Source organism: Lissotriton vulgaris, chromosome 2_1, assembly GCF_964263255.1.
Source record: "Lissotriton vulgaris chromosome 2_1, aLisVul1.2, whole genome shotgun sequence".
NCBI classification, from domain to species: domain Eukaryota; kingdom Metazoa; phylum Chordata; class Amphibia; order Caudata; family Salamandridae; genus Lissotriton; species Lissotriton vulgaris.
The window spans coordinates 2,110,150,767-2,110,177,050 of record NC_141687.1 but is presented as its reverse complement, the minus strand read 5'-3'; the positions used below and the strand labels follow the sequence as shown (position 1 = coordinate 2,110,177,050).

At 46.4% G+C, this 26,284-nt stretch overlaps 1 protein-coding gene across 2 annotated transcripts in view; it reads right to left on the bottom strand.

Moving 5' to 3' along the window:
* Positions 1-26,284, bottom strand: part of CGNL1 (cingulin like 1) — a 579,392-nt gene that overhangs the window by 280,744 nt on the left and 272,364 nt on the right. For both annotated transcript variants that reach the window (XM_086958373.1, XM_086958374.1), the window contains exon 8: positions 25,049-25,261. In XM_086958373.1, the coding sequence (XP_086814499.1) occupies positions 25,049-25,261 (213 nt within the window). The remainder of the gene's footprint in view (positions 1-25,048; positions 25,262-26,284) is intronic.

Genomic DNA, 26,284 nt, shown 5'->3' with positions numbered 1-26,284 from the left:
GAACTGATTTATACCTCAGAAACTAAAGTGTACTGATGTTAGGAGCACGTTTGTAGATCTAATGTTTAATCAAATATAATATTGCATATCACTAAACTTAAAGAATTGAATTGCAGAATAGTTGTGAGTGCAAATAATGAGGCGGCATGTTCCATAGTATGGCTGCTTCCACCAAATAGGTTATTCAGCCAAGTCTCATTCTGCAGTGGACGAAATCAATAGGTTCCCGTGGTGTAAGGAAATAAGCAGGCTAGGGGTATATTTCCCGAATAAGGCTGCCAGAAATGATTCAAAATCCAGGAACATGGACTGAATTTTTTTTTTTTCCGAACAACAGCCAATGTAGTGCTCAGGGTGACTGACTATCACATTTACACAAGAAAATATATTTTAGGCATTTCCCGATATCTGTACCAAGAAAAACAAACTCTGTAGTATGGCCTTCATGAGGTAATTTTTGCTCCTAATCTGTACAGATTAAAATTCTAATGAATTAGAGTGTACTCTAAATAACTCACAACCATAAGAAATGGGGATACTTAAAACATCAATGCTCTTTTAGCGAACAGAATGAAGTGAGGATTTTTCATAGAGTTATTGGACTACTGTGAATTGGTGAAAATGTTGATCAATATAAAAACAAACCCAATTATTTCAATAATTAGACAATAAGTAATATTGTTCTTAGGGCCATGTAATATACAAAGTTAGAGTACTATACCTTGTACCCCCAAAGCACTATCCAAGGCAGAAGTGGTGTCTTGATAATAAACATTCATGCATTCCATAAACAGAAATGGCGTCTATTCCTCCAAGATTATGTATGCATCTTTGTGATAAGGTCAAAAGTTGCAATGTGTACTTAAGTAGAGAAATGTACACACAAATCAATCCACGACCTGATTTTTCTCAATGTTAGTTCTTCTCTTACTTTGATACCACTGAATCTACCATAGATTTCCTTTTTTATGATTATTTCAGTATTTCTGTTTCAAGTACTTTGACATCTCTTTGCTAATGCTACGGTGATACACTTCTAGTTTTATATCTTGACAATCATGAGCTTTTTAGGTCGAGCCTACTAAGCAGTTCATGCGCTGTCTGTTTTGAGGTATACCTTGGATTACCAACAACAAAGAAGAACTTAGAGCCCACCCATTGCTTACCGTTGGTTGACTTTCCTTGTCATGTTCATTTGCCCGCTTCTTATTTCTTCCCCAGGTTGTCAATCGGTGCTGCCCCTCCCACGGAAATTTTCCAGTGCTTGATTTTCAAGCATGCTTTTTTCTTTTGTGTTAAGCACTCTGAGTGCATATGGTCTTAAACTGTTTACTTCGTGGACATTTCTGTCCCTGTATGGCACTATGCTGCCCATCCCCCTTCCTGTTTTACTCACTCATGTGGTCCCTCTTGTCCCTCCCTACCTTGTCCCCCTGTGTTGCATATCCATACCCTCGCATTGCTTTCCAGACCCTCCCACTGTGTTGCTTTCAGGGCATATCCCCCACTCTCCTCACGTTACTTGAGCGTTTTTCTTTTTTTTCTTCTTGGAAATGGTTTATTGAACATTTAAAATGAGCAAGTCACAATTCTAGACGACATGTACAGATTGGTACATTTTGAAATGGTCTGCTATTAGTTATGTCCTCAGCATATGTGGCATATTCTGAACGGCCAAGAGATTAGAGGAAGACAACTTTATGTGAATGCTTCAGGTGGAACTACATAAAGATGAATGCCACACCTTTGAACAAAAGAAATGATCAAAGCCAAAACAAGTTAGTCAGATAAACTAGTCTATGCAGCTGTTGGTTCTGCAAAATACAACTTTGAATGTCTCTGCAAGGGCAGTCGAGACTGCCAACACTAGTGCAATCTGCCAACTGTGGTACTGGCTGCCATCTCTTGCCACGCAGATCTAAAGTCTGAAATCTTCCCAACACAGCTACACCAACGCAGAAACCTGTGACATCTCCAGTGGGGGCAAGCATCGTATGCATCAGGAGTACGCTTCCAGTTGATGGATTCAAGCCAAAGACTCGGCAAGAAAAGACCAGAGTTCAAGCTGCATTGCAGACTCAAAAGACAGGGGTGTGGCCCATGCTGGTTTAATGCACTCACATTTACTGAGGGCAAACCCGTTTTGGAGCATTTGGCTATACTGTACAAAAACTAGTCACATTTTCTGCCATTTTTAAATCATGCCCTATTAAAGTAAAATAAACGTGTGTACAGTCAGTTTCAAAGTGGTGGGCTCAATACGGATACAGGGCGACTACTTTCTCAGTATTGAGCCCACCATCTGTTCTGTCTCCACGGCAGACAGGGACGCTTGGTCTCATACATGGCGACTACTTTCTCAGTACTTGTGCGTTTTTCAACACACTCAACCCCCTTTTTTGATTCTGGCCCATTTGTTGCTTGTGTTCCCTGCCTCACTGTTACTGGTTTCAGGCATTCCTTCTACTCTCCCCCTACCAGCGACAGATATTCCTCAATGGGAACTTGAGGAGGAAACAGAGGCTGCCAATAATGCCTTAAGACAATAACTGAAGGAAACACGGCACCCACGGTTTGCGGCAAACGGCATAAGGAACCCCATTTTATGTCAATGCTTTAAACAGTAGATCTACAAAACGATCAATGCCTAAAGGTAATTTGCATTATATTCCCAGCCCTCTATTTTGCGATGCACACAAGATGGCGGTGAGGCCACTGTTGGCTCAATACTGTGGATTCTCAGAGACCAAGATAAACCAATTCTCTCATTCATTTTCAATCTCTGACGAATTTATATTTTCTTTTAGGTACGCTGAACAAAACAGTGTTATCAGGAAATGATACAAAGGATTGAGAGTCCAGCAGCACTCCTTAAAGTCACATGTAAGTTATACACCGTAATGATCACAATCCCTGGGACCTATAATAAATGTTACAATACTCAAAAGTGGACAAGACACAACAACATTAGTCATAATTAGATATCCTCTTTGCTTGCCCTGCATATAAAACTGCCAGGAAGGTTTGGCTAAAACCACTGTGTAGGGGGATGGGTCTTAGATGCCACAAAATGGCCCTACGAGTACTCTGCACTGATACGTACCCCACCCTTATGGTCTGCGGGGTAGCTAAATATTTGGGTAGTGCTTGGTTGACACGTATGAGGAGGATGAAGCCCCGCCCTACCCCACTTAACACCTAGATGGCCCTTTTTAGGTTACTTGATGGTATTTTTGTAGTGGTTAAAATGGACCCCAACAGTATGCAAGGGGACTACCATGTGAGATCACAGCATACTTGGTTGTTGAGTCTTACCATAATATGTGTACTGTACAATATGCTCACTCTGGATGGAATTTTATTTGAGTGAGGTATCTATTAATGTATTTTTAACTTAAATATGTATGTTATATATTGTATACTTTTATGGTGAAATTTTTACCGAATAAAGTTATTTCACAATTGATATCCAGACAAGGATATTTCTTGCTGTTCAGTAGTCTTTATTCATGCTCTGTAAAAAAAGTTTCTTTAAAATGTTCCCAGCACACGGTAGCCGACAAGTGTTTTGTCTTAGTCTAAGACTTTTTCAAGGCATAAGCATCCAAGACAATCCAATCAGTGCTGAAAAACGATCGTAGTCAAATCTTGCAACCAAGTGTGTAGGGTAGCCCGAGTCCGGAGATAATTAAAACAAACCGACTCAAGCTGAAATCGTCGTGAGCAAAATCCCAATGTCCAGGAGTAGATCGGGAGGGATAAAAATAGACCTTGCTGCTGCAGGTAGATTGCTCGTGGGCCTAAATGTTCAAAAAACCTTCCTTATCAAGATCTCCTTACTCAAAGATGCATATAGCAGGTTTTGTACTTTAAATATGTAAATCACGTACCCAATGAAAAAATCACAACGTGTCCCTGAATAACAGAGAACACAGCTATTGTCATTAACGCCTCAACGATTTTCTCAACAGACTGCCAGTATTCGTCTGGTGAGATTAAGTCTACTACCCATAGGTTGCAGAGCTCACGTGTGTGATCCGTTGATGCATGGGGTCAAAGTAGGAGTTCATCATACCAGCAAGTTATGCAATATGTTTCCGGTCAGTCAGATACCTTTATTTATTATTATTATTATTATTTTTTTTAGAAGTTTGGTATTGCACCAGAATGCTGTCTTTTGATTACATCAGAGCCATGCCAGGTTATTTAATCTAAAATGAATCATCAATCATTGTGGATGGCCAATTATATTTTAAGGAGAAAAACAGTTAGCCTTGTTAGAAAGGTTGTAAGTGGTGAGGGCAATAGTCAGGAGAGGTTGGTTGGAAGGTGGGTGTGCCACCCACAGTTAGTGGTGTGTGTTTTTTTATACTTAATTATATATCAAACACATCAGTTTTCAGCATCTGGTCCCCCTATGCATGCTGATAAAACTGGAGGCCTTATGCAGTAACAAAAACAAGCTATTTGAAGTGCGCCTAGTTTGCCACAGCCCTGCCGCCTACACGCAGCTGACCCCTTGTTGGACTGGACTTTTGCAACTCCCACCCTCAGGAGAAAGGAAATGTCAGTCTGTGGGGTGTCCTGGCAGTCCTGCTAAAGCCAGAAACCCTCAATCACCTCACCCCTGATGAAGTCCCATGCTGGGGGAAGAAAAGCGTTGGCTGGGCTGAAATCTTTGATGAACATTTGTGAAGAAAAGATGGAAGAATAAAGGATTGAAAGGGTTTGTGTCTGGAATGACCATTTTTCAACTTCAGATGAACTGAATATAGACTTTGTTTGCATGCCCATCACCAAAAATAGTGTGAATCTCTGATACTTAAAGTATAAATGAAAGGGCTGAGCTCTCCCTGATTTATATAGTGAATTTGGATGGACTACGAGGGTTTTCACAGGGAGTAGCACTCCAGGGATTTACCACCCATAGTATTTAAATCTCTGGTAATCCGGCGCATTGCGGCCATTACTGACTAAAGCTCAGAGTTTTTCACTTTCCTGAACAGCAGATCGCTTGATGAATCTCCGCCTGGCTGCTTATTTCTAAAGTTTCTGGTGAAACTATACCAGAACTGTCTTCCTGATAGACAAGTATAAAATGAAAAAGGGGTCCTTATGGGATATTTTGGGAGCAGGATGAGGGAACGCATGGATTATCATGCAATCTGAGTAAGTGATTTATGTAATTATTATGGAAAGACTGAAATGTGATTGGTAGAGGCTGGACCGAAAGTGGTGAGGCAGATGTGCAGAAGGCGGTTGCAGCACATATGCTTTTAGCAGCCTATATCAAAGATGATAATGAGCATATTGCGGAAAGTAACATCTTGCAAAACTAACAAGTGCGAGCCACTGGCTTCAAAATAAATGAAGGAGTCAGCTAACAGCAGACACATCTGGGAGAACAGTGGTAGAGGTTTCAGATTAGCACTACGTTGCCATCAATATATCGGCTTCGAGGTGTCTGAAAGATTATGCCCTACTGGTGGAGAGCAGGTCACTTTTGCACTTCCTTCGATGTGAAATGAAAAAAACGAATTTTGAGTTTTCAACACAAGGCAATGTCTTGCAGCACTACAAGCTACCCGACCGCAATCAAGGGCTGTCCGTTTGTTTAAAGAACATGCAGCCAAACTTCATACAAAATTATGGATACAAATACCATATTTGTATCCTGGAGAGTTTTACAAGGCTCTCTAAAACCTGTGACGTTGTCTTCTCTGATAAATGTGGCGCGTTCTGCTATTCAGTTCATTAAGTATATCCAATATCAAGCAGAATTCACACTACTCAAAACCTAATTGTAAATATGCTACTTCTTCATCAAAAATTTGTAACAAAGGATCAGTTTGTTTTACATCGCCTATGGAATGTGTAACTTCAGTAGGCGATTATACTGTCCGTGCTAAATTGTTTTCTTCACACTACTGTGTAACCTACTCTTTCATCACTGTGAAGTAAAAAAAACTAAACAAGAAAAACACCTCTAAGGCAAAAAGTGCCCTTTCAAAATGAACAACAAACAGAAAGAGGTCCACGACTGCAACGGGAACGGGTTTATCCGGTTTAACTGGAGTAAATTTTGGAAAACGTTGCAGTTTTGTGTAGATTAAACTCTCCCTGTCAAGAACAGTAGGGTAGTCAGCCAACAATGAACCTCCTGCACTCTGTCCAAGGATGTTATGGGCAACAGTAAAGAGCTGACCTTCAAAAAGAAAATGACGCCCGTATGCATTTTTGCCCTTGTTGCAGTTAATAGACTGATGAGGGCCGTCTTGGTGGCAGCACTGAGACAGCCCTCATCCCTGTTACCAACATTTGAGCCCTACTCAAGTAGTAGTAAGAGAAACTTTATTTGATCCAGACCTCTACTGAGGTCAACAAATACAAAATTAAAAAAATTCCAAATACTCATAAAAATGCTTAGCTTCACTACAAGATGGTACAGTGGTAGTGTTCAGCCACCAACTCAGACAACATTAGAGTACATTTGTTAGGATAGAATAAAATCTTGGATTATACTTCTTATTTAAAACAGCTTCAAAAAGCTTTTTAAAAACTTTAACAGGTTATGACAAACATATTCATTGACCGGAGAGTTACACAATGTAATCAAATCTAGAGCAGAGAAAGCGTTATACTTTAGTTGAATTGGGATTATGGAACGTCGGCGGGCCTTAACTATGCTCTCATTAGGACAGATTAATAGAACGTGGAGAAAATCTTGTTGCCCGCCTTTACAAAGTTCACATATACCTTTAGGGTTATTATTACCATCCCAGGTAGCTATAAAAGTGGCTAAAGGGAGTATGCCCAAACGTAAAAGTAAATTACATCGCCTTACCCCATGCTCTAATTGAAAAAGCAAGTAAGGGGCAGAAGTTTTAAATTCCATTCGTTCAGCGAACCGTTTATAGTGCTTCAATTGACAACAGCCCTACTCAACCAAGGAGAGACTGTGGCTCTGATCTTCTTAATTCTCTCTCTCTCCCACCACACACTCATCACAAGGCTGCACAACATGGGCATCCAAGGAGCAGCTCTTAGATGGATCGCCTCTTTCCTCACCAGGAGAATGCGAAAAGTCCATCCTTCCCCTTTTACCTCCGAAAGAAATACTCTGTGGAGTACTCCAAGGATCCATGCTCAACCCCACTCTCCAACACTTGTGTGATACCCCTGGCCAGCATCGCTAAAACCCACGGACTCATCATATCCTACAACTAAGACACACAACTCGCCCTCTCCCTCTCCCTCTCCAAAGACACCACCAGCACCAAGACCAACTTCCACAACTGCATGACTGATGTCTCTAACTGGATGAAGGACAATTGCTTGAAGCTCAACTTGGACAAACGAGAGGTAATTATTTTCGGAATCAGAAGCTCCCCATGGGACGTATCTTAGTGGCTATCAGAAATCACACCTACTCCTACCCCTACTAACCATGCTAGAAACCTAAGAAAATTTTTGGACATCAAGCTAACCAGGATGACTCGAGCAAACTCTGTCTTCTCCTGCTTCTTCATCCTCCGCATGCTTTGTAAGATATTCAAATGGCTACCCCAAAGCTGAAGACGCACCATCAGCCTGGACCTCATATCTTGCTTACTGGACTAAAGCAACGTGTGCTACACAGGAATAACAGCTCACCTCTTCCAACGATTACAGACCATACAGAAGGCTGCAGCCAGACTCTTCCTGGATCTCCCAAGACAAACCCACTTCATCCCCTACCTCCGGGAACTCCACTATCTCCCTGTACGGAAAAGATGCCAGTTCAGGCTCCTGGCCCATTACGTACAAGGCCCTACACAACTGTGGACCCACCAACTTCAACCATCACCTGAACTTCCATCAGCCCACAATACACCACTGCTCTGCATCCCTTTCTCTAATCCTCACCCACTGCATTCAACGTAGCAGATATGGAGGTCACTCCTTCTCCTACCTAGCAGCAAAGACATGGAACGAGCTACCCTTTCATCTAAGGCCCTCCCCATCTCTCAGAATTCCAATAGTCCCTGAAGATCTAGATATTCGGCTAATCAACTGGACCCTGCCAGCTCCTGGATACTCTCGTGGGTGACAAGAAGTGCTCTACAAATCTGACAGATTGTTTAATGGCCTCCTTCAACTGGGTCATATCAGCAGCTTTATCAAAAGGAGCAGTTCATCAGCATCACTAAAGAAATCATGGTAGACTCGCCTCTGAGTAAGTACTCGCAAACGCTATTAAAAAGTTAAAAGGGTACAAGCTTGAACAACATTAAAAAAACAAGCATTTGCAATGCAATAGGTCTCGCATTATGAAAGTTTGGGCTATTAGTATTGCAAATAATAATGCAAGTTTAGTAGTTTCTACTTTTAGAATCTGAGTTATATTGAATTGCAAAGTATGTTTGTAAAGGCTAAGTTATTGTCGGTCTTATTTGTTTAAATTAATATATGTATTGTATATAGCTTGGTTGCAGCATGTAAGGTAATTGATAGTCTTTCAGAATTATTATTTATTTTTTTTGTAAATATCTTTTTATTGCAGCAAATTAGGTGGTACAATCAAAACATTTGCGCCATTCCCTCCGTTGACCATGATAGTTATGGTTCTCCATTGTATGTGTCACACAGCCATTTAGCTCACACCCCGGAGGTCGAGCGGCGCAGCAGCGGAGAAAGTCCTGTGTTGGAGAATACAGCATGGGTCATCGACAACCAGTCAGTCGGAAAATGGCAGTGCTGCTTTTCTGTCCTCTTCTCTAGTCCTGAACAACAACCCCCCTTCCACTCATCACTCCCGCCCCCTCCTATCCCCTTCCCCCTCTCCTAAATCTACTCTCCCCATCCCCACTCCCTACCCCCTATCTCTACCCCCCACCCCCCTCAGGCGTGTCAGAGTATCACCAGTGTGGGTTTACATCCATCCCGACTCATCCATACCCGAAGCAGACCATCAGGAGCAATCAACAGACAGCTGTCAGTCATCACGTAGGAAGTAGGGAAAATTATTTTTATTTCATTGGGTTATTTTGTTAGTAGTACCTCCTTCTTGCTGTTTAGTACCTCCCTCTCCTGTTATTACCTCCCCTAAGAACAGCCTCTTTTACAAGTAACATTACTCTGTACGTTTAATTTACAGTTTCAAAGAACTATTTTGTTAATCACTTTTTTGTTGTAGCTGGCGTTGCAGACACAGCTATGCACTTCTCCCAACTCTGATTCATCGGATGCTTCCGAGGGCACCTGTTCTGTGCACTTCCCCCTTCGGCATTGGCACACACGCATTTGCATCTCAGAGTGCAGTGCAAGTCCCACCCATTTTCTTTTGTTAACATAGTTTAATATTTTTTAATAATATTTATTATGAGTTTCATTTTAATTTTTAACATAGACCTGATTTTATACAGTCCACGCCAAGACTAGAACCCGGTTCCCCAGGGCCAGATTTGGCAGCTCTGTTTGTTATGCTGCATGCACAGTTACGCACTCCCCCCAACTCTGACTTAATAGATGCTTCTGAGGGCGCCTGTTGATACACTTTCCCGTCTCTGCATTGCCACAGACGCATTTTAGTAGACTTAGGCGGGGTGCACTTCCCTCTCCCGCTTATTTAATGACTTTCTCATCATCGTTGTATTTGGGCGTGAACTCCACGGTTTGAGACCGCTGCACCTGCAGTGGTTCAGCGCATTAAATTAAATCACTCTGGAGCAAATAGTAACACAGAAGTAAAAGAAATGTCATTTTAAACACAAAGAGCTCAAAATTTTACAGATACGAGACCAATTGCAAACATGCCAGCAGTTTTACACTATTATGATTTATTATTAGTCATTATTATTAGTCAGCCGGCATGCTCAATGGGTGTTCTTTAAATAACACACTCTCCCTGATTGGCTGCAAATAATATGCAAATGCATATAAGGGGTATGCTCAGACGTGAGTCCCTTGCTCACTTTGCCCCTGGATTCAAGCACGCCTGGCTGACGACGGCTGTAATGCCAGAAACCGATCCTAGGAAGCTTGAATCCGGTCCTGGGAAGGCATGGCTTGGCAGTTCGGGCTGGACTGTTCCCATGAGGCACAGGGTCAGACTGATTTGCATATGGCCATGTCTGAACTGGGGTGGCAGAGTGGGCTAAAGAACGGTGATGGATTAAACCCAGATCTGTTGACTGGGTGTGAGTGTTTGATTGGTTCAGATGCTCCGTCCATCACCACCCCCTTTTGTGCCGTAAATAATATGCCAGCTGGCTAGGTTGGTCTTCTGTGCAGCTTGCCTGCCTCCTGTAATCGTGCGAGCATGATGGGGTCAACGGCTAGAGAGGAGTCTGAGGTCCCAGTGGCTCAGGCAAGTAGTCCGTAAATACTAGCAGATGGAATTAATAAATGGATTCTGATCTAGTTATCTGCGTTCTGCTTTAATGCACAGTTGTTGAATAATGTAATATAAATCCCTGCATGCATGCTGGTTCTCATATTATTCTCATCTACAGTTAATAATACATTTATTGTTCTTCACCCTGTGTGCTTTACAGGTAAACTTCCTCACCCATGCCTTACAACGCCAATGGCTCAAACTCCCAAAAATGTGTAACTCTTGCCTCTGTTGCTGCCTTCACATTTCTGCCCTAGTGACTTGCTCACTTTTCTCTAGAAGCGCTTAGAGAACTGTTGGTGATTTGCGCTATATAAAAATCATATAACATAACATAATTGATTGCCCATCTCGCCTAATAGTACCTACATACAACCTACCCCACCTGTATTTGGTGATCCATTTGGAATGGAATGTCAACAAATTGGATATTAAAGAAAACAAATGAAAGAAATAAGTATGTAGTCCTGTATATCTTGTTAGTAAATATTTTGTTCTTTTAAACAGCAGTGGAAGAAGGACTAATGGCAGTTTAATACAGTAGAGTACACAGAACTCAAACAGTATCATTGAAACCAACAACTGGACACATTTAGGAGAAGTCGAAAGGAAAATTACCAATTAAGGAAGGGGTACAGAAAGACTATAGAGAACAAAAGGTAATGATTCAAGGACCCAAGGAAAAAGACAAGCAAAGGGAGTGTTTCTACAGGTAAGCCTGAATGCTCAAAAGGAAGCATCAGTGGAGACTTCAGAAGCTATTAAAGACAAAGAGAGGTGTGTTTTCAATACAGGGGCGGTACATTCATTTCTTTCGTCTTGCGTCATTAGTCTAATGATATGGCAGAGCGAGTCAGAGTACATAATTACTGACATAATTTCAATGGTGTGATGCCAAGGACACAGCTGTAGTAGTCTGCTCATCACAAGACTGGTGTAGTTTTTGCACAGCAGCCCTACATTTCTACTCCCCACTGCTCTGCTCTTCCATCTTTACCGGGGCGTAGGAGTAGAGACTGTCCTACTTTTAAGACTCGGGTAAACTCCTTCCACTACTGGGCATGGTTGTCTGGCACTGTGGTGAACTGTAAGACTCTTATGAAGCGTGTGATACATAAAGGTGTTTCTAGGAAGAACAAAGTGGGCTGCAGATGACAAAGGAATCAAGAGTGGAAAACAGGTCTCTTTCAGCCCCCAGATCGAGATATAACTTCCATGTTGTTGCGGAGAATGGGAATACATAATATGAGCGTTAGAGGGCAGCCCTTTCGATGCCCCAACCAGATCGTTTTTTAAGCAGGTGGCACCTGGGAACATTTATGAGTAAATAAAACTTAGGATGATCGAATACTTGTACAACTAAGGACAACAACAGTATTAATTCCAAGCAGCAATTAATGCCAATACAATGCACATTACACAACCATCTATATATGCACCAAACACAACTCAGGTTTTCTATTTAGATTGGTACTAATAAACTCACAATAGTAAACAACACAAACAACAAGTGTGCACACTTCCCTGTTCCATTAGGTAACAGGCAAAATCCAGCAGAATACGTTTGACAGAACACTGAATGAATAGTTTCTTACCCGTCTGTGTAGTTTTGCAGCTTGAAGATCTTTCTGGATTTACTATGCTGTGCATTATTCCGCGGTCTAGTGGTTGGGTCCAGAATCGTAGCCTTTTCTCCCTTTTTTTAGGTCTCGCCTGTCGATGCGCATGTGCATCGAGCAAGCGAGAGTATTGCGACTTATCCACTCTTTATCCACACTGCAAGGAATCGTGGCGATTCCTTGCAGTGCCCGTGACTTTTAAGGTCAATGCGCATGCGCATTGAGCTTATGCGCATGCGCATTGACCTTAAAAGCGCGTGCACGTCCGTCTTTGTTTACCCGATCCGCCCCCTCCCCTTCCCGCCGTGTCGCATTTCTCCTCCCCCTCCCCTCTCTTCCTTCCGTCTAACGCCGTCTAACTTCCTTCCGCGTAACACCGCCGCAACGGTCACATCACTCGTCTTTTCAAACACTAAGGCTAACCCTTTCCTTCATCCTCAGGAATAGCCTTCTGCATGCACAACTGCGCCTAGATTCTCATCGGCACACAAAATAACCGGACCTCCCTAAGAGCCGCCAAGAATAACCCCGGCGATCTGCTCTGATTGTCTCCCTCCTCCAAGCCCACCCCCCCTCCCCCGGTAAGACTCCACGCGGTTTGCGTCCCTCGCGCAGCTCACCCGCTCCGCCCCCTCCCCTTCCCGCCGTGTCGCAGCCTACAGCAAGACTACGTCTCAGTCCGCCGCGAGCCATGCTCATCTACCGGGCTGCAGGCACACTGATCCTGCCAGTCATTCCCACAGGCCGGTCGCAGCTCCCTCGGTGCCGCCCGTCCTCCAGCTGCAGAGCACAGCGTCACAGGCGCTGACCGGCTCCACAGAGTGCCCGCCTGCACAGGAGCAGCTCACAGCCAGCGGCCTCCCACATCCTCTGCAGGGCGGTCCTTGCCGCTTCCATCTAGGCCGCGGGACAACGCCTGCTTCACATGTACGGTGGCAAGCCTATTTTGTGTGCTCAATCCCCTACGAAGCACAGGTCAGCTTCTCTAAATTCTAATTATTTTGTTTACCGCAGCATATTGCTGTTCATTAGGTGGCAGCCAAAGGAGCTTGCCTAGAGCGCAGCCATCTTCGCGCAAGGCTAGCTCCATCCCTCTGTGTCCGCATATTTACAATAAAATACAAAATAGCCCTTCCCTGCCCTCCGTTTTGTTTCAGCCCTTCCCTGCCCTCAGTGTTGCTTCAGCGCTTCCCTGCCCTCCCTGTTGCTTCCGCCCTTCCCTGCCCTCCCTGTTTCCGCTCTTCCCTGCCCTCCCTGTTGCTTCCGCTCTTCCCTGCCCTCCCTGTTGCTTCCGCCCTTCCCTGCCCTCCCTGTTGCTTCTGCCCTTCCCTACCCTCCCTGTTGCTTCCGCCCTTCCCTGCCCTCCCTGTTGCTTCCGCCCTTCCCTGCCCTCTGTGCTGCTTCCGCCCCTCCGTGCTGCTTCCGCCCTTACCTGCCCTCCGTGTTGCTCAGCCCTTCCCTACTCCCCATGTTGCATCTGCCCTTCTCTGCCCTCCATGCTGCTTCAGCTCCTCCCTGCCCTCTGTGCTGCTTCCGCCCCAATGGGAAATGGGAGCTCCTTCAACGTTATGCAGTGTCAAATCCGCTTTCCAAAACACAAATGATAAAGACGGCAAGCTTCTCAGGATAAACGTGTTTTAATGCATTGCTGCCGGTTAGACATTACACTTAATACGGTCTCCACCCCTGCTTGATGGCACGAACAAGCAGAAAGTAATGAAAGTGCTCTTTAGAATGCATACACATTCAAAAGTAGAAAGTGAGCAAAGGAAATGTAGTCCTTTTCACCATTTTCAGTCGTGATAGAACGTGCTCTACCTGGGAACTGAGGCTCATCATCTGTAAAAGTCATTGTCTGCACTGTGGTCTATCTTGTAACACATTTACCCCTCCCCCAGTGGGAGTGCTTTGTCCCCAGTGCCACACCCTCCCTTCTCGAGAGAGGCCCAGGGACATTATTACTTTGTACTGAGGAGTGCAGTGTGCGAACCAATCACTCAAGGCTGCCTGACGGTTTTCAACTTCCTTACATTAGGCCTGTACAAATTTATGCCAGCCATTGTACCCTCAACCCCTCACTCACCCTCACTCCTCACTCACCCTCAACCCCTCACCCTCACTCACCCTCAACCCCTCACCCTCACTCACCCTCACTCACCCTCAACCCCTCACCCTCAACCCCTCACTCACCCTCACCCTCACTCACCCTCAACCCCTCACCCTCAACCCCTCACTCACCCTCACCCTCACTCACCCTCAACCCCTCACCCTCACTCACCCTCATCCTCACTCACCCTCAACCCCTCATCCTCACTCACCCTCAACCCCTCACCCTCACTCACCCTCAACCCCTCACTCACCCTCAACCCCTCAACATCAACCCCTCACTCACCCTCACCCTCACTCACCCTCACTCACCCTCACTCACCCTCAACCCCTCAACATCAACCCCTCACTCACCCTCACCCTCACTCACCCTCACTCACCCTCACTCACCCTCACTCACCCTCACTCACCCTCACTCACCCTCACCCTCACTCACCCTCACTCTCACTCACCCTCACTCTCACTCACCCTCACTCACCCTCACTCACCCTCACTCTCACTCACCCTCACCCTCACTCACCCTCACTCACCCTCACTCACCCTCCCTCACTCACCCTCCCTCACTCACCCTCACTCTCACTCACACTCACCCTCACTCACACTCACCCTCACTCAATCTCACTCACCCTCACTCACCCTCACTCTCACTCACTCTCTCACCCTCACCCTCACTCACCCTCACTCACCCTCACTCACCCTCCCTCACCCTCCCTCACCCTCACTCACCCTCACTCACCCTCACTCACCCTCCCTCACTCACCCTCACTCTCACTCACCCCTCACTCACCCTCACTCACCCTCACTCACCCTCACTCACCCTCACTCACTCACTCACCCTCACTCACCCTCACTCTCACTCACCCTCACTCTCACTCACCCTCACTCACCCTCACTCTCACTCACCCTCACTCTCACTCACCCTCACTCACCCTCACTCACTCTCACTCACCCTCACTCTCACTCACCCTCACTCTCACTCACCCTCACTCTCACTCTCACTCACACTCTCCCTCACTCTCACTCACTCTCACTCACCCTCACTCTCACTCACCCTCACCCTCACTCTCACTCACCCTCACTCTCACTCACCCTCACTCTCACTCACCCTCACTCTCACTCACCCTCACTCTCACTCACCCTCACTCTCACTCACCCTCACTCTCACTCCACCCTCACTCACCCTCACTCTCACCCTCACTCACTCTCACTCACCCTCACTCTCACTCACCCTCACCCTCACTCTCACTCACCCTCACTCACCCTCACTCTCACTCACCCTCACTCACCCTCACTCTCACTCACCCTCACTCACTCTCACTCACCCACTCTCACTCACCCTCACTCTCACTCACTCTCACTCACCCTCACTCTCACTCACCCTCACTCTCACTCACTCTCACTCACCCTCACTCTCACTCACCCTCACCCTCACTCTCACTCACCCTCACTCTCACTCACCCTCACTCTCACTCACCCTCACTCTCACTCACCCTCACTCTCACTCACCCTCACTCTCACTCACCCTCACTCTCACTCACCCTCACTCACCCTCACTCTCACCCTCACTCACTCTCACTCACCCTCACTCTCACTCACCCTCACCCTCACTCACACTCACCCTCACTCACCCTCACTCTCACTCACCCTCACTCACCCTCACTCTCACTCACCCTCACTCACTCTCACTCACCCACTCTCACTCACCCTCACTCTCACTCACTCTCACTCACCCTCACTCACACTCTCCCTCACTCTCACTCACTCTCACTCACCCTCACTCTCACTCACCCTCACCCTCACTCTCACTCACCCTCACTCTCACTCACCCTCACTCTCACTCACCCTCACTCTCACTCACCCTCACTCTCACTCACCCTCACTCTCACTCACCCTCACTCTCACTCACCCTCACCCTCCCTCACTCACCCTCACCCACCCTCACCCTCCCTCACTCACCCTCACTCTCACTCACCCTCACTCACCCTCACTCTCACTCACCCTCACTCTCACTCACCCTCACTCTCACTCACCCTCACTCACCCTCACTCCACCCTCACCCTCACTCTCACTCACCCTCACTCACCCTCACTCACTCTCACTCACCCACATCACTCTCACTCACCCTCACTCACTCTCCTCACCCTCACTCTCACTCACCCTCACCCTCACTCTCACTCACCCTCACTCTCACTCACCCTCACTCACCCTCACCCCACCCTCACACTCCCTCCACTCTCACTCACTCTCACTCACCCTCACTCACCCTCACCCACCCTCACCCACCCATCAACCCTCCCTCACCCTCACTCTCACTCACCCTCACTCTCACTCTCACTCACACTCTCACTCACTCTCACTCACTCTCCACTCTCACACCACTCACCCTCACTCTCACTCACCCTCACCCTCACTCTCACTCACCCTCACTCTCACTCACCCTCACTCTCACTCACCCTCACCCTCACCCACCCTCACCCCTCCCTCCACTCACCCTCCCTCACTCACTCACCCTCACTCTCACTCACCCTCACTCTCACTCACCCTCACCCTCCCTCACTCACCCTCACCCACCCTCACCCTCCCTCACTCACCCTCCCTCACTCACCCTCCCTCACTCTCACTCACCCTCACTCTCACTCACCCTCACTCTCACTCACCCTCACTCTCACTCACCCTCACTCTCACTCACCCTCACTCACCCTCACCCACCCTCACCCACCCTCACCCTCCCTCACCCTCACTCTCACTCACCCTCACTCTCACTCTCACTCACACTCTCACTCACTCTCACTCACTCTCACTCTCACTCACCCTCACTCTCACTCACTCTCACTCACCCTCACTCTCACTCACTCTCACTCACCCTCACTCTCACTCACTCACTCACCCTCACTCTCACTCACCCTCACTCACTCTCACTCACCCTCACTCTCACTCACCCTCACTCTCACTCACCCTCACTCACCCTCACTCACCCTCACTCACCCTCACTCACCCTCACTCACCCTCACTCACTCTCACTCACCCTCACTCACCCTCACTCACCCTCACTCACCCTCACCCACCCTCACCCTCCCTCACCCTCCCTCACTCACCCTCCCTCACTCACCCTCACTCTCACTCACCCTCACTCACTCTCACTCACCCTCACTCTCACTCACCCTCACCCTCACTCACCCTCACCCTCACTCACCCTCACTCACCCTCACCCTCCCTCACCCTCCCTCACCCACCCTCACTCACCCTCACTCACCCTCACTCACCCTCACTCTCACTCTCACTCACCCTCACTCTCACTCTCACTCACCCTCACTCACCCTCACTCACCCTCACTCACCCTCACTCACCCTCACTCACCCTCACTCACCCTCACTCTCACTCACTCTCACTCACCCTCACTCACCCTCACTCACCCTCACTCTCACTCACCCTCAACCCCTCACTCACCCTCACCCACCCTCACCCTCACCCTCACTCACCCTCACTCACCCTCACCCTCAACCCCTCACCCTCACACAGTGCAATAGGTCTCGGAGCATTTGAGTTAGAGCTTTTAGAATTGTTTATGGCTTTTTTTTTTATTTGTAATTCTTTAGCATTGGCTACAGGAAACAAAAATGCTAAAGATTTACAAAAAAACCCATAAACAATTCTAAAAGCACTAACTCTAATGCTGCGAGACCTATTGCATTTCCAATGCTTGTTTTTCTTCATAGCCCAGGTGGACGTCGACGTCCCACCTTTTGGTGTCCTTCCTGTGACGTCGGCAGGCTTCCTGCGGAAGCTCCCACCTTTGGACGCCATATTCGGATTCCTTTTTTCTTGTTTTTGTGTTGTGTTTGTGAATCCTTTTGCAATGTTTTCAAGTTTTTCCTTAAAGTAAATGAATTACCACTTTGTCTCTTAAGGTGTCTGTTTGTATATTGTCCTTGTATTTCCACTTTCTTCTCCTGCCTCATCTTTCTGGCGGAGGTGGGTGGGTTCGCTAGTGAATCCAGAAAGATGTTCAAGCTGCAAAACTACACCGACAGGTAAGAAACGTTTCGTTTTGCAGCGTGAATCTTTCTGGATTCACTATGCTGTGCATCGACTTTGTAGCGGTTTGTTAGGTTTGTGGCGGCTGGGTGCAAGAGGAGCGTTGGTTGTTGAATATATGTTGAAGCACTTTCTGTCCTACTTGTGCTCCCTTGTTCATTTGTAAATCCATGCAGTAATGCTTAGTGAACGTGTGCACTGAAGCCCATGTTGCCGCCAGGCATATGTCTTGAATGGATGTGTTAGCCTGGAAGGCTATTGTTGCTCCCTTTTTCCTGGTAGAGTGTGCTTGTGCTCCCTCTGATAGTTCTTGACCTGCCTGTTTGTGGCAGAATTATATCATTTGTGCGATCCATCGTGCGATGGTGGCCTTAGTTACTGGTATACCCAGGAAACTGCTTGCGAAGGACACAAAGAACTGCTTTGTTTTCCTGTGCTCTTTAGTTCTTTTCATGTAATGCATTGCTGCCCTTCTAGCGTCCAGATTGTGCAGTGCCCTCTCTGCGCTTGTGGATGGTTTCTGAAAGAAGCTTGGTATCTGTATTGTCTGGTTCATGTGAAACCTTGACACCACCTTTGGCATAAAGTGTGGGTCCATTCTCATCACCACCCTGTCATTGTGTAATTGGATGTAAGGTTCTCGTAGCATTAGTGCTTGCAGTTCGCTTACCCTGCTTAGCGAGGTGATTGCCACTAGAAAGGCGGTCTTCATCGTGAGCATTTGTAGTGAGGCCTTATGGATGGGTTCAAAAGGCGCCTTTATAAGCTCTGTTAGGACTAAATTAAGGTTCCTTGCCGGTGGCGGCATACTTTTTGGTGGTGCGATCCTTTTAGCCACTTCCAGGAATCTTTTTACTACTTGTGATTTAAAGAAGCTCTTTCCTGTCTCTCCTCTTGTGTAAGCTCCTATCGCTGTTAGGTGTACTCTCAGCGAGGTAGAACTTAGGTTTGATTTTAGCAGGTGTGTTCAATATTTTAGCACCGTTGATTCCTTTATCATCTTCTTGTGTAGTTTTAACTTGATGCACCATTGTGTGAATCTTTTCCATTTTGCCACATAGCACCTCCATGTGGTAGGTCTCCTTGCCTCTCGTAGCACACAGTGTGCTCTCCGGCAGTTTCAGATATGCAAACTCTGTCTTCAGGAGCCATGCAGTTAGGCAGAGGCTCTCTGGCTCTAGGTGGAGTACCTCTCCGTTTTGCATGGAGAGTAAGTCCTTCATTTTCCCTAACTTGTGAGGTGTTCCCTGCACCATTTCCACTATTTGTGAGAACCATAACTGCCTGGCCCACTGTGGTGCCACCAGAATCAGTGTCATGTTGCTGGTTCTACATTTGCCGAGTACCCTGTGCATCAGTGGTATCGAAGGAAAAGCGTAGGCACATTTTTTCGACCAGCTTATCCATAGAGCATTCTCCTGGGATTGTTCCCCTGGTTGCCTGGATGTGAAGTATCAGCATTTTGCATTCTGGTGTGTTGCAAATAGGTCTATTGTTGGTGTCCCCCACTTCTTGAATAGCCTTTGTGTTTCATGTGCATTGAGCTACCACTCGTGGGATGCCGATGTCTGTCTGCTGAGCCAGTCTGCCTCCACGTTGTCCTTTCCTGGTAGGTGTATAGCTAGGAGGTCTATCCTGAGTGGGATGGCCCATCTCCATTTGTCTTGTGCTAGGTTGGATAGTGCAACTGATTGTGTTTCTCCCGGTGTGTTGATGTAGAACATCGTTGTTGTGTTGTCAGTTTGTATCAACACTCTTTGCCCGTACAGTTATATCTGGAAGGCTTTTAGTGAGAGGAAGGCGGTCTTCAGCTCCAGGTAGTTGATGTGCTTGATCGCATCTATTGGAGTCCACAGGCCCCGCACCTTGAGTTGGTTCATGTGTGCTCCCCATCCCTTCTAAGATGCGTCTGTGGTGATGGTCACTGTTGGGTTTCGTGGTGTCAAAGGCTTCCCCTTTGTTATGTTCTCCTTGTTCCACCACACTATCTCCTCTTGCACTGTGTGCGTTACAACCACTAGATCTTCCCAACTCCCTGTAGCTTGTGACCATTGTTGTTGCAGCCATTCCTGTAATGGTCTCATGTGGAGCCGTATATTGGGGACTAGGTATATGCAGGACGCCATCATCCCCATGATCTTGCTCGCTGTCCTCACGGTCAGAGCTCGCCCCTTCTGGTACTGACTTGTCTCCTTCAGCAGGGCAAGTGTTCTCTTGTCGCTGGGGAACACTTTGCTCTGTAAGGTGTTGATCTGTGCACCTAGGAAGATCTTCACTTATTCTGGTTCCATTGAGGATTTCCCCCAGTTTATTGAGATTCCCAGTTCTATTAGCGTCTCTGTGACCCGCTGAGCATGTTTTTTGCATTGTTTGTAGGAACTTGCTTTTATTAGGCAGTCGTCGAGGTAGGGGTATACATGAATTCCTTCCCTCCGTAAGTGCGCTGCCACGGCTGCGAGGCACTTGGTAAAGACCCTTGGTGCAGATTTTAGTCCGAAGGCTAGGGCAGTGAACTGGTAGTGTGCTTTGTCGATGGAAAATTTCAGTAGATGTTTGTGCTGCCTCTTCATGGAAATGTGCAGGTAGCCATCTTTTAGGTCTATGGTGGGCATAAAGTCTCCGTCCCCTATCTGAGGAATGACTTCTTGTAGAGATGTCATTTCGAATTTTTGTATTTTTATGTATTGGTTTAGGAACCGTAGGTCCGGGATGGGTCTTAATGTTTTATCCACTTTTGGTACGAGGAAGTAGTTTGAGTAGACTCCTTTGTTTCTTTCTTTCAATGGTACCGTTTCTATGGCCCCTTTGTGGAGGAGTGCTTGTGCTTCCTCTATGAGTAGCGCTGGTTCTTCTGCTGAGCGCGCTTTTCTTTTTGGTTTCCTCTTTGGTGGTTTCTTTTCCAGTTCTATGCAGTATCCGGACCGAACTGTATGATGTTCAGTATACATTTGTCTGTTATTTTCTTCCATTCCTGGAAGAAGCGTTTTAGTCTGCCTCCTACTGGTGTTACATGTTTGTTGATCTTTAGTCCGTGTAACCCTTTTTTGTTGAATTTGTTGTGCTCCTCCCATAGAGGTGTTGTGTGGGTGGGCACGCTTGGGGGTGCGGAGTCACTTTGAGGTGGGTTGCTGGCCCAGTCTTCTTCTTTGCCCTTGTCCATTCGCCATCCCGCGAAAGGACTGGCCCAAGGCTGGTATTGCCAGGTTTGTTTTTGCTGGCCCTGCTGTGCTTGATTGTCACCCTGGTAGCTCTGCTGGAATGTCTGTGACGTTCCCGGCTGGTTCCCCCTTCTTCGTTTGGCCTCCGTGTCGGGGTACATCTTCTCATTCCTCTGAATTGCAAGGCCCCCATGGACCTTGCAGTTTCATTTTCTTTTTTGAGTTGGGTGAGTTCTCGTCCACTGGTGCTCCGAACAGGGTTTCTCCATTGAAGGGGGTGTTCAGAATGTTATTCTGAACTTCCGGCTTGAAGCCTGAGATCCTCCGCCAGGCATGCCTTCTTTCTGTGACCCCGATCATCATGAGCCTGCTGGATGTGTCTGCCGCATCCAGGGCTGATTTTAGGCATGAGTTTGCTATATTCTTGCCTTCCTCCACCAGGTGTGTTGCTCTCAGTTGGTATTGCTCAGGGAGGTGTTTGAGCAGCTATCCGACCTCGTCCCAATGCTTGTACGTATGACTGTTGAGTAGGGCATTAGAGTTGGCAATGCGCCAGTGTACTACTGCATTCCTCTCGATTTTCCTTTCAGTGAGGTCTATCCTCTTACTTTCTTTGTCAGGTGGTGGGGCCTGAGTTTATGGTAACGTTGGCCCTTTTCCTGGCTGTTGCTGCAATGATGGAGTCAGCCGTGATGGATCCCTGGATGTAGGGAGGTTCTCTAGAGGAGTGTTTGTACTTCTTCTATGTCCTAGGTGTGACTGAGTTGCAGCTTGCTGGTTCCTTTAATTCCTCCCTCCCCTGGTCCAGTACACTTGGTAGCATGGGGAGGAATTGACTCCTGGTTTGAGTGGGGAGCAGGGTCTCTAAGAGGAAGCAGGGTTTTGGTTTTTCTTCCTCCAGTTTCACTCCATAAGCTGTTGCGGCGTTCCTGATGACCATGTTGTAGATACCAATGTCATCTGGCGGCGAAGGCCTCGAAGGATACGTCTCCACGGCCTCTTCTGGGCTTTCAGCATCGAGGTCCTGCCAATCCAGGTCCTGCGCCACCGAGGATACATTCTGGTCTTCCTCGCCATAATATAGGCCCTCTTCCTCTTGATCTTCTTGGGGCTCTTGAGTTTTCGCCGGCTCTCTGGCGTCGAACTCCTCTTCGTCCTCAGCCTTGACGATCGTTGTCGCCGGCTACGACGGGATGGTGAACCTTTTCATCCGCTCGTCGAACTCTCTTCTCCTTTGCAGGATGTTATCCATTTCGGCCTCGAGCCTTCTCTTTTTCCTTTCCATCGCGGCAGCCTGTTCCGCGTCGAGTGATTTGGACGATCTCTTTGAAGTAGACGTCGAAGTAGCCTTCGGGTCCTTTTCTTTTGGCGTCGAGCAAGTCTTTTCGGGAACGTGCTTCGACAACCTAGGCTTTTCTTCTGGGCTTTCGACATAGAGGTCCTGCCAATCCAGGTCCTGCGCCACCGAGGATGCAGAGCCCAAACTTGTGTGCTGGTCTTCCTCGCCATAGTATAGGCTCTCTTCCTCTAGGTGTTCTTGGGGCTGGGGAGTTTTCGGCGGATCTCCGGCGTCAAACTCCTCTTCGTACTCAGCCTCGACAATAGTCGTGCCCCCCCATCAATATTTGACCCCATTTCTCTCTGGAAACTTATTATTGGTCAGAACCCTTCTGAAGACTGTTAGCTGAAAGGTCTTGTTTGTGGTGTTTGTTGTTGCAGTCTAACTGGACCGAGCTTGCAGCCTCAGCCACCATCATGATTGCCTCTTTGTCTTGCAAGTGATGAACACACTTTGGAATGTTCAAGGTGGAGTTCTGCTTGTGGGCACCCAGACCAATTTTATATGTGCAGTCTAGGAAACTATGCTCCTCCTAGAGGTCGTATTAGATGTGTAGGAACAGTCTGTGCAAGTAGGTCTTGATATCTCCTCCTGTTGCATCTCATGAGACTCCCTGTATCCTTATGTCCTGACGCCTTGAGCAATTTGAGATCTTCCAGGTACAAATCAACATGTTGTTCCTTAGTGCTAAGAACTGTTGCTGGAGAGCCTCAGATTCTCCCTCTATCGAATGCTGGCACTTTTCCAAAGTTTGTACTCTGTGGCTCAGCCCCATCACATGCTACTTAATGACTTGCAAATCCCTGGAGAAGTTATCCCGCAGCCAGGAGATGTTGTCCTAAGTTCCTCCATTTAACTCCTCCATGAAAGAGTGAGAGGAGGGGGTGTGAGACTGCACTGCCTTCAACGCCTACTTTCAGAACTTAGGTCTATAGATGGAAAATGGGTAAAATCTTGAGGCAAATTAAAAATAACCGAATTGATCTACCTAAGAAGTAAAGGAACATTTCCCTGAACCAAGCATTACCTTCACATGTTTTCTTTTGCTCTGTAATGTGCTTTTGCAGACTTGCTTCCTAAAACACCAGCCTAAATGTAAGGAGAACATTTTAGACGCCTTCTCTAGCTCAGCACGATTTCCCACCTTAACCAAGCTGTGCTATCCTTTTGAGAATCAAACACAGACGGATAAATCAATGGGCTTCTAGGAAGGTAAGTGGTGACTGCTCAACACTGGCCACCATAGTAAGTGATCGAAAGAAATGCTTTTCCCGTGAACTCTACCTTCCTACAGGATTTCTACTGAAGACTCTGAAATGCATTTGCACCACCAACACACACAGAGACATGTGCTCGGTAATTCTGGGCTTGCGAGAGTATTGTAATTTCACTGAGATTGTGTTTTCAATTAACACCAAAACAGGTTCTCAAATTCCGGTCATGAGCGAAGGACCAAGCATTGTTAATAAATGTTCTGCACACTCAATTAAATATCACAGAGAAACCGTGGCTATATTAGTAGACTGGCAAAATGATCAAATAGCGACTGCATAACATACTCAGGAATCTTTTATGCAAGAGTTCATAAACAAAATAATATGACAAGCTGTCATAGGCTGTCTTGCCTTTTTTGCTTCCTAAACATATGACTAAAGCCCAATCGTGTATAATATAAATATAATTGTCACTTGGTACTCGCAAACTGTTAAGCACTGGGGAAATGTGTATGCTTTCTGGAGAACAATATTTATTCACCAATGAATCTTTGTGATCTTTTCTAGTAGCATTTCTAACTTTGCACAATTTGCTGGCACAGTGGACTAATGTATAAATTGTGGGGATCTGTGTTTGACCTCATGGTCCGGTTTAAACCCTGGAAGGTCTACTTAGCCATTCATCCTTCCAATGTCAATAAAATGATCACCATTGAGTTAATAATAAACCACTGCTATTCCGTGTCTAGATACCTTACTGAGTATACAGGAGCTTTACATTGGTAACACATTATATTTTGATCAAATCAGCACTATGTTGTGGTAAGTGCTGGATGAAAATACTGAATTTCATGTGAGAGGACAGAACATACATACGTTTAATCTCCAGCCTATTGGACAGACTAGTGCAGCACGAAACATTCTGCTTCCCCCCACTGCTTCAGATAGCCCCCATGAGTAAACGAGAAACAAGATGCACAAATGGACATTGTTCTTCCTGTATTTTGCCACCGCCTCCTCTATGCATTTGTGTTGTTTTTTGCTCGTTACAAATTTAAGCTACATAATGCTTCAGATCTGATTTTGTAAGATAATTAACACAAATTAAACTGGACTAACACTTAACTGACCTCTTCCTGAGTTCCCAACAGAATAGTCAGGACAAGTGCCATTAGTTTGCATGCATTTCATTAACAGCTTACCTGCGCTGCTTCTTCCAAACTATCCTTCAGTTTCTTCATTTCCTTTTCATAGTGCTCTTTGAGTTTATCAACTTCCTGGTCGTGGCTCGACACCTCTTCCTTCAGTGCTCCTTTCAAGGCCGTGAGCTCCCGCTCCCTTCTGTGTAGCACCTCTTCTTGTTCCTCCTTCGCCTGCAGTATCTCCTGGAGGTCCTGCTTCATCTGCATCAGTTCCTGCAGACACCACACAGTGAACAAAGAAAAGTAAGTGACCCATGACTCAGACAGTGAATGTCCCCAAATAAATCATAAATGCCGCCGCAACGGGCCACAAGTGCCGCGCTGCCTTGCCGCCTCCAAAACAGTGCCGCCTGGGGCGGTCCGCCCCTCCCGCCCCCCCCTAGCTATTTATTTATTTTATTTTATTATTTATTTAGAAGTTTTCTATAGCGCTAACAAGACCCGAGGGTAGCAGAGCGCTTTACAGTAAAAGAATGACGAGGTGAACAACAAGACACGTAACAAATAAAGGCGATCCCCAAGAGACAGCATTGGAGGAGGAAAAGTTCGTAACAGTAGGGCTTTTGGTAGAAGGATACAGAGATGGCACATATTTCTTGGGTGATCCTGGTCATCTAGGACCTAGGGAACGGCTGAGGAACAAGGATTTGAGTTGGTTCTTGAATTCCATATAGGATGGTATAGTTCTGATATGCGGGGGGATAGAGTTCCATATTTTGGGGGCATTTCTAGTGCATGTCCCAGTTTACTGGGCTGAACATTCCAGAGCAAGGGAACTGGGAAGGAGTTACAAAAGAGGGAGGTGACACTTAGCAGATGGACAAGATTTTCTGTTCACAGAATATTCTCACATTCATATCTGGAATCAACGATGGGTCTACAGTAAAAAGAAAACATATCTACAACTCTAAAAGCTGCTTCCAGGCACAGAACAACCAAAGAGACGAGATGTGTGCCTCATGAAGGGAAGTTGTAATTCCCTAGATATAGGTCCGGCCATCCAACATTCATCCATCAGGATTAAACAAAAGGGTCACCAGGATAGTTTTGCTGAAATTAGGGGGCTGTAGTCTTATTGGTATTATGATGACCATCCTGATGCATTTCGGTGGAAACCAGCACTTAATGGTGGGCAAATTTACCTTGCGCGACATTGGTTCGGGGACAAAGGATTGTTGGATGTGTAAAAGATGCACTAAACAACTCAGGATAGCTTTATTGTCAGCAAGCTCACCG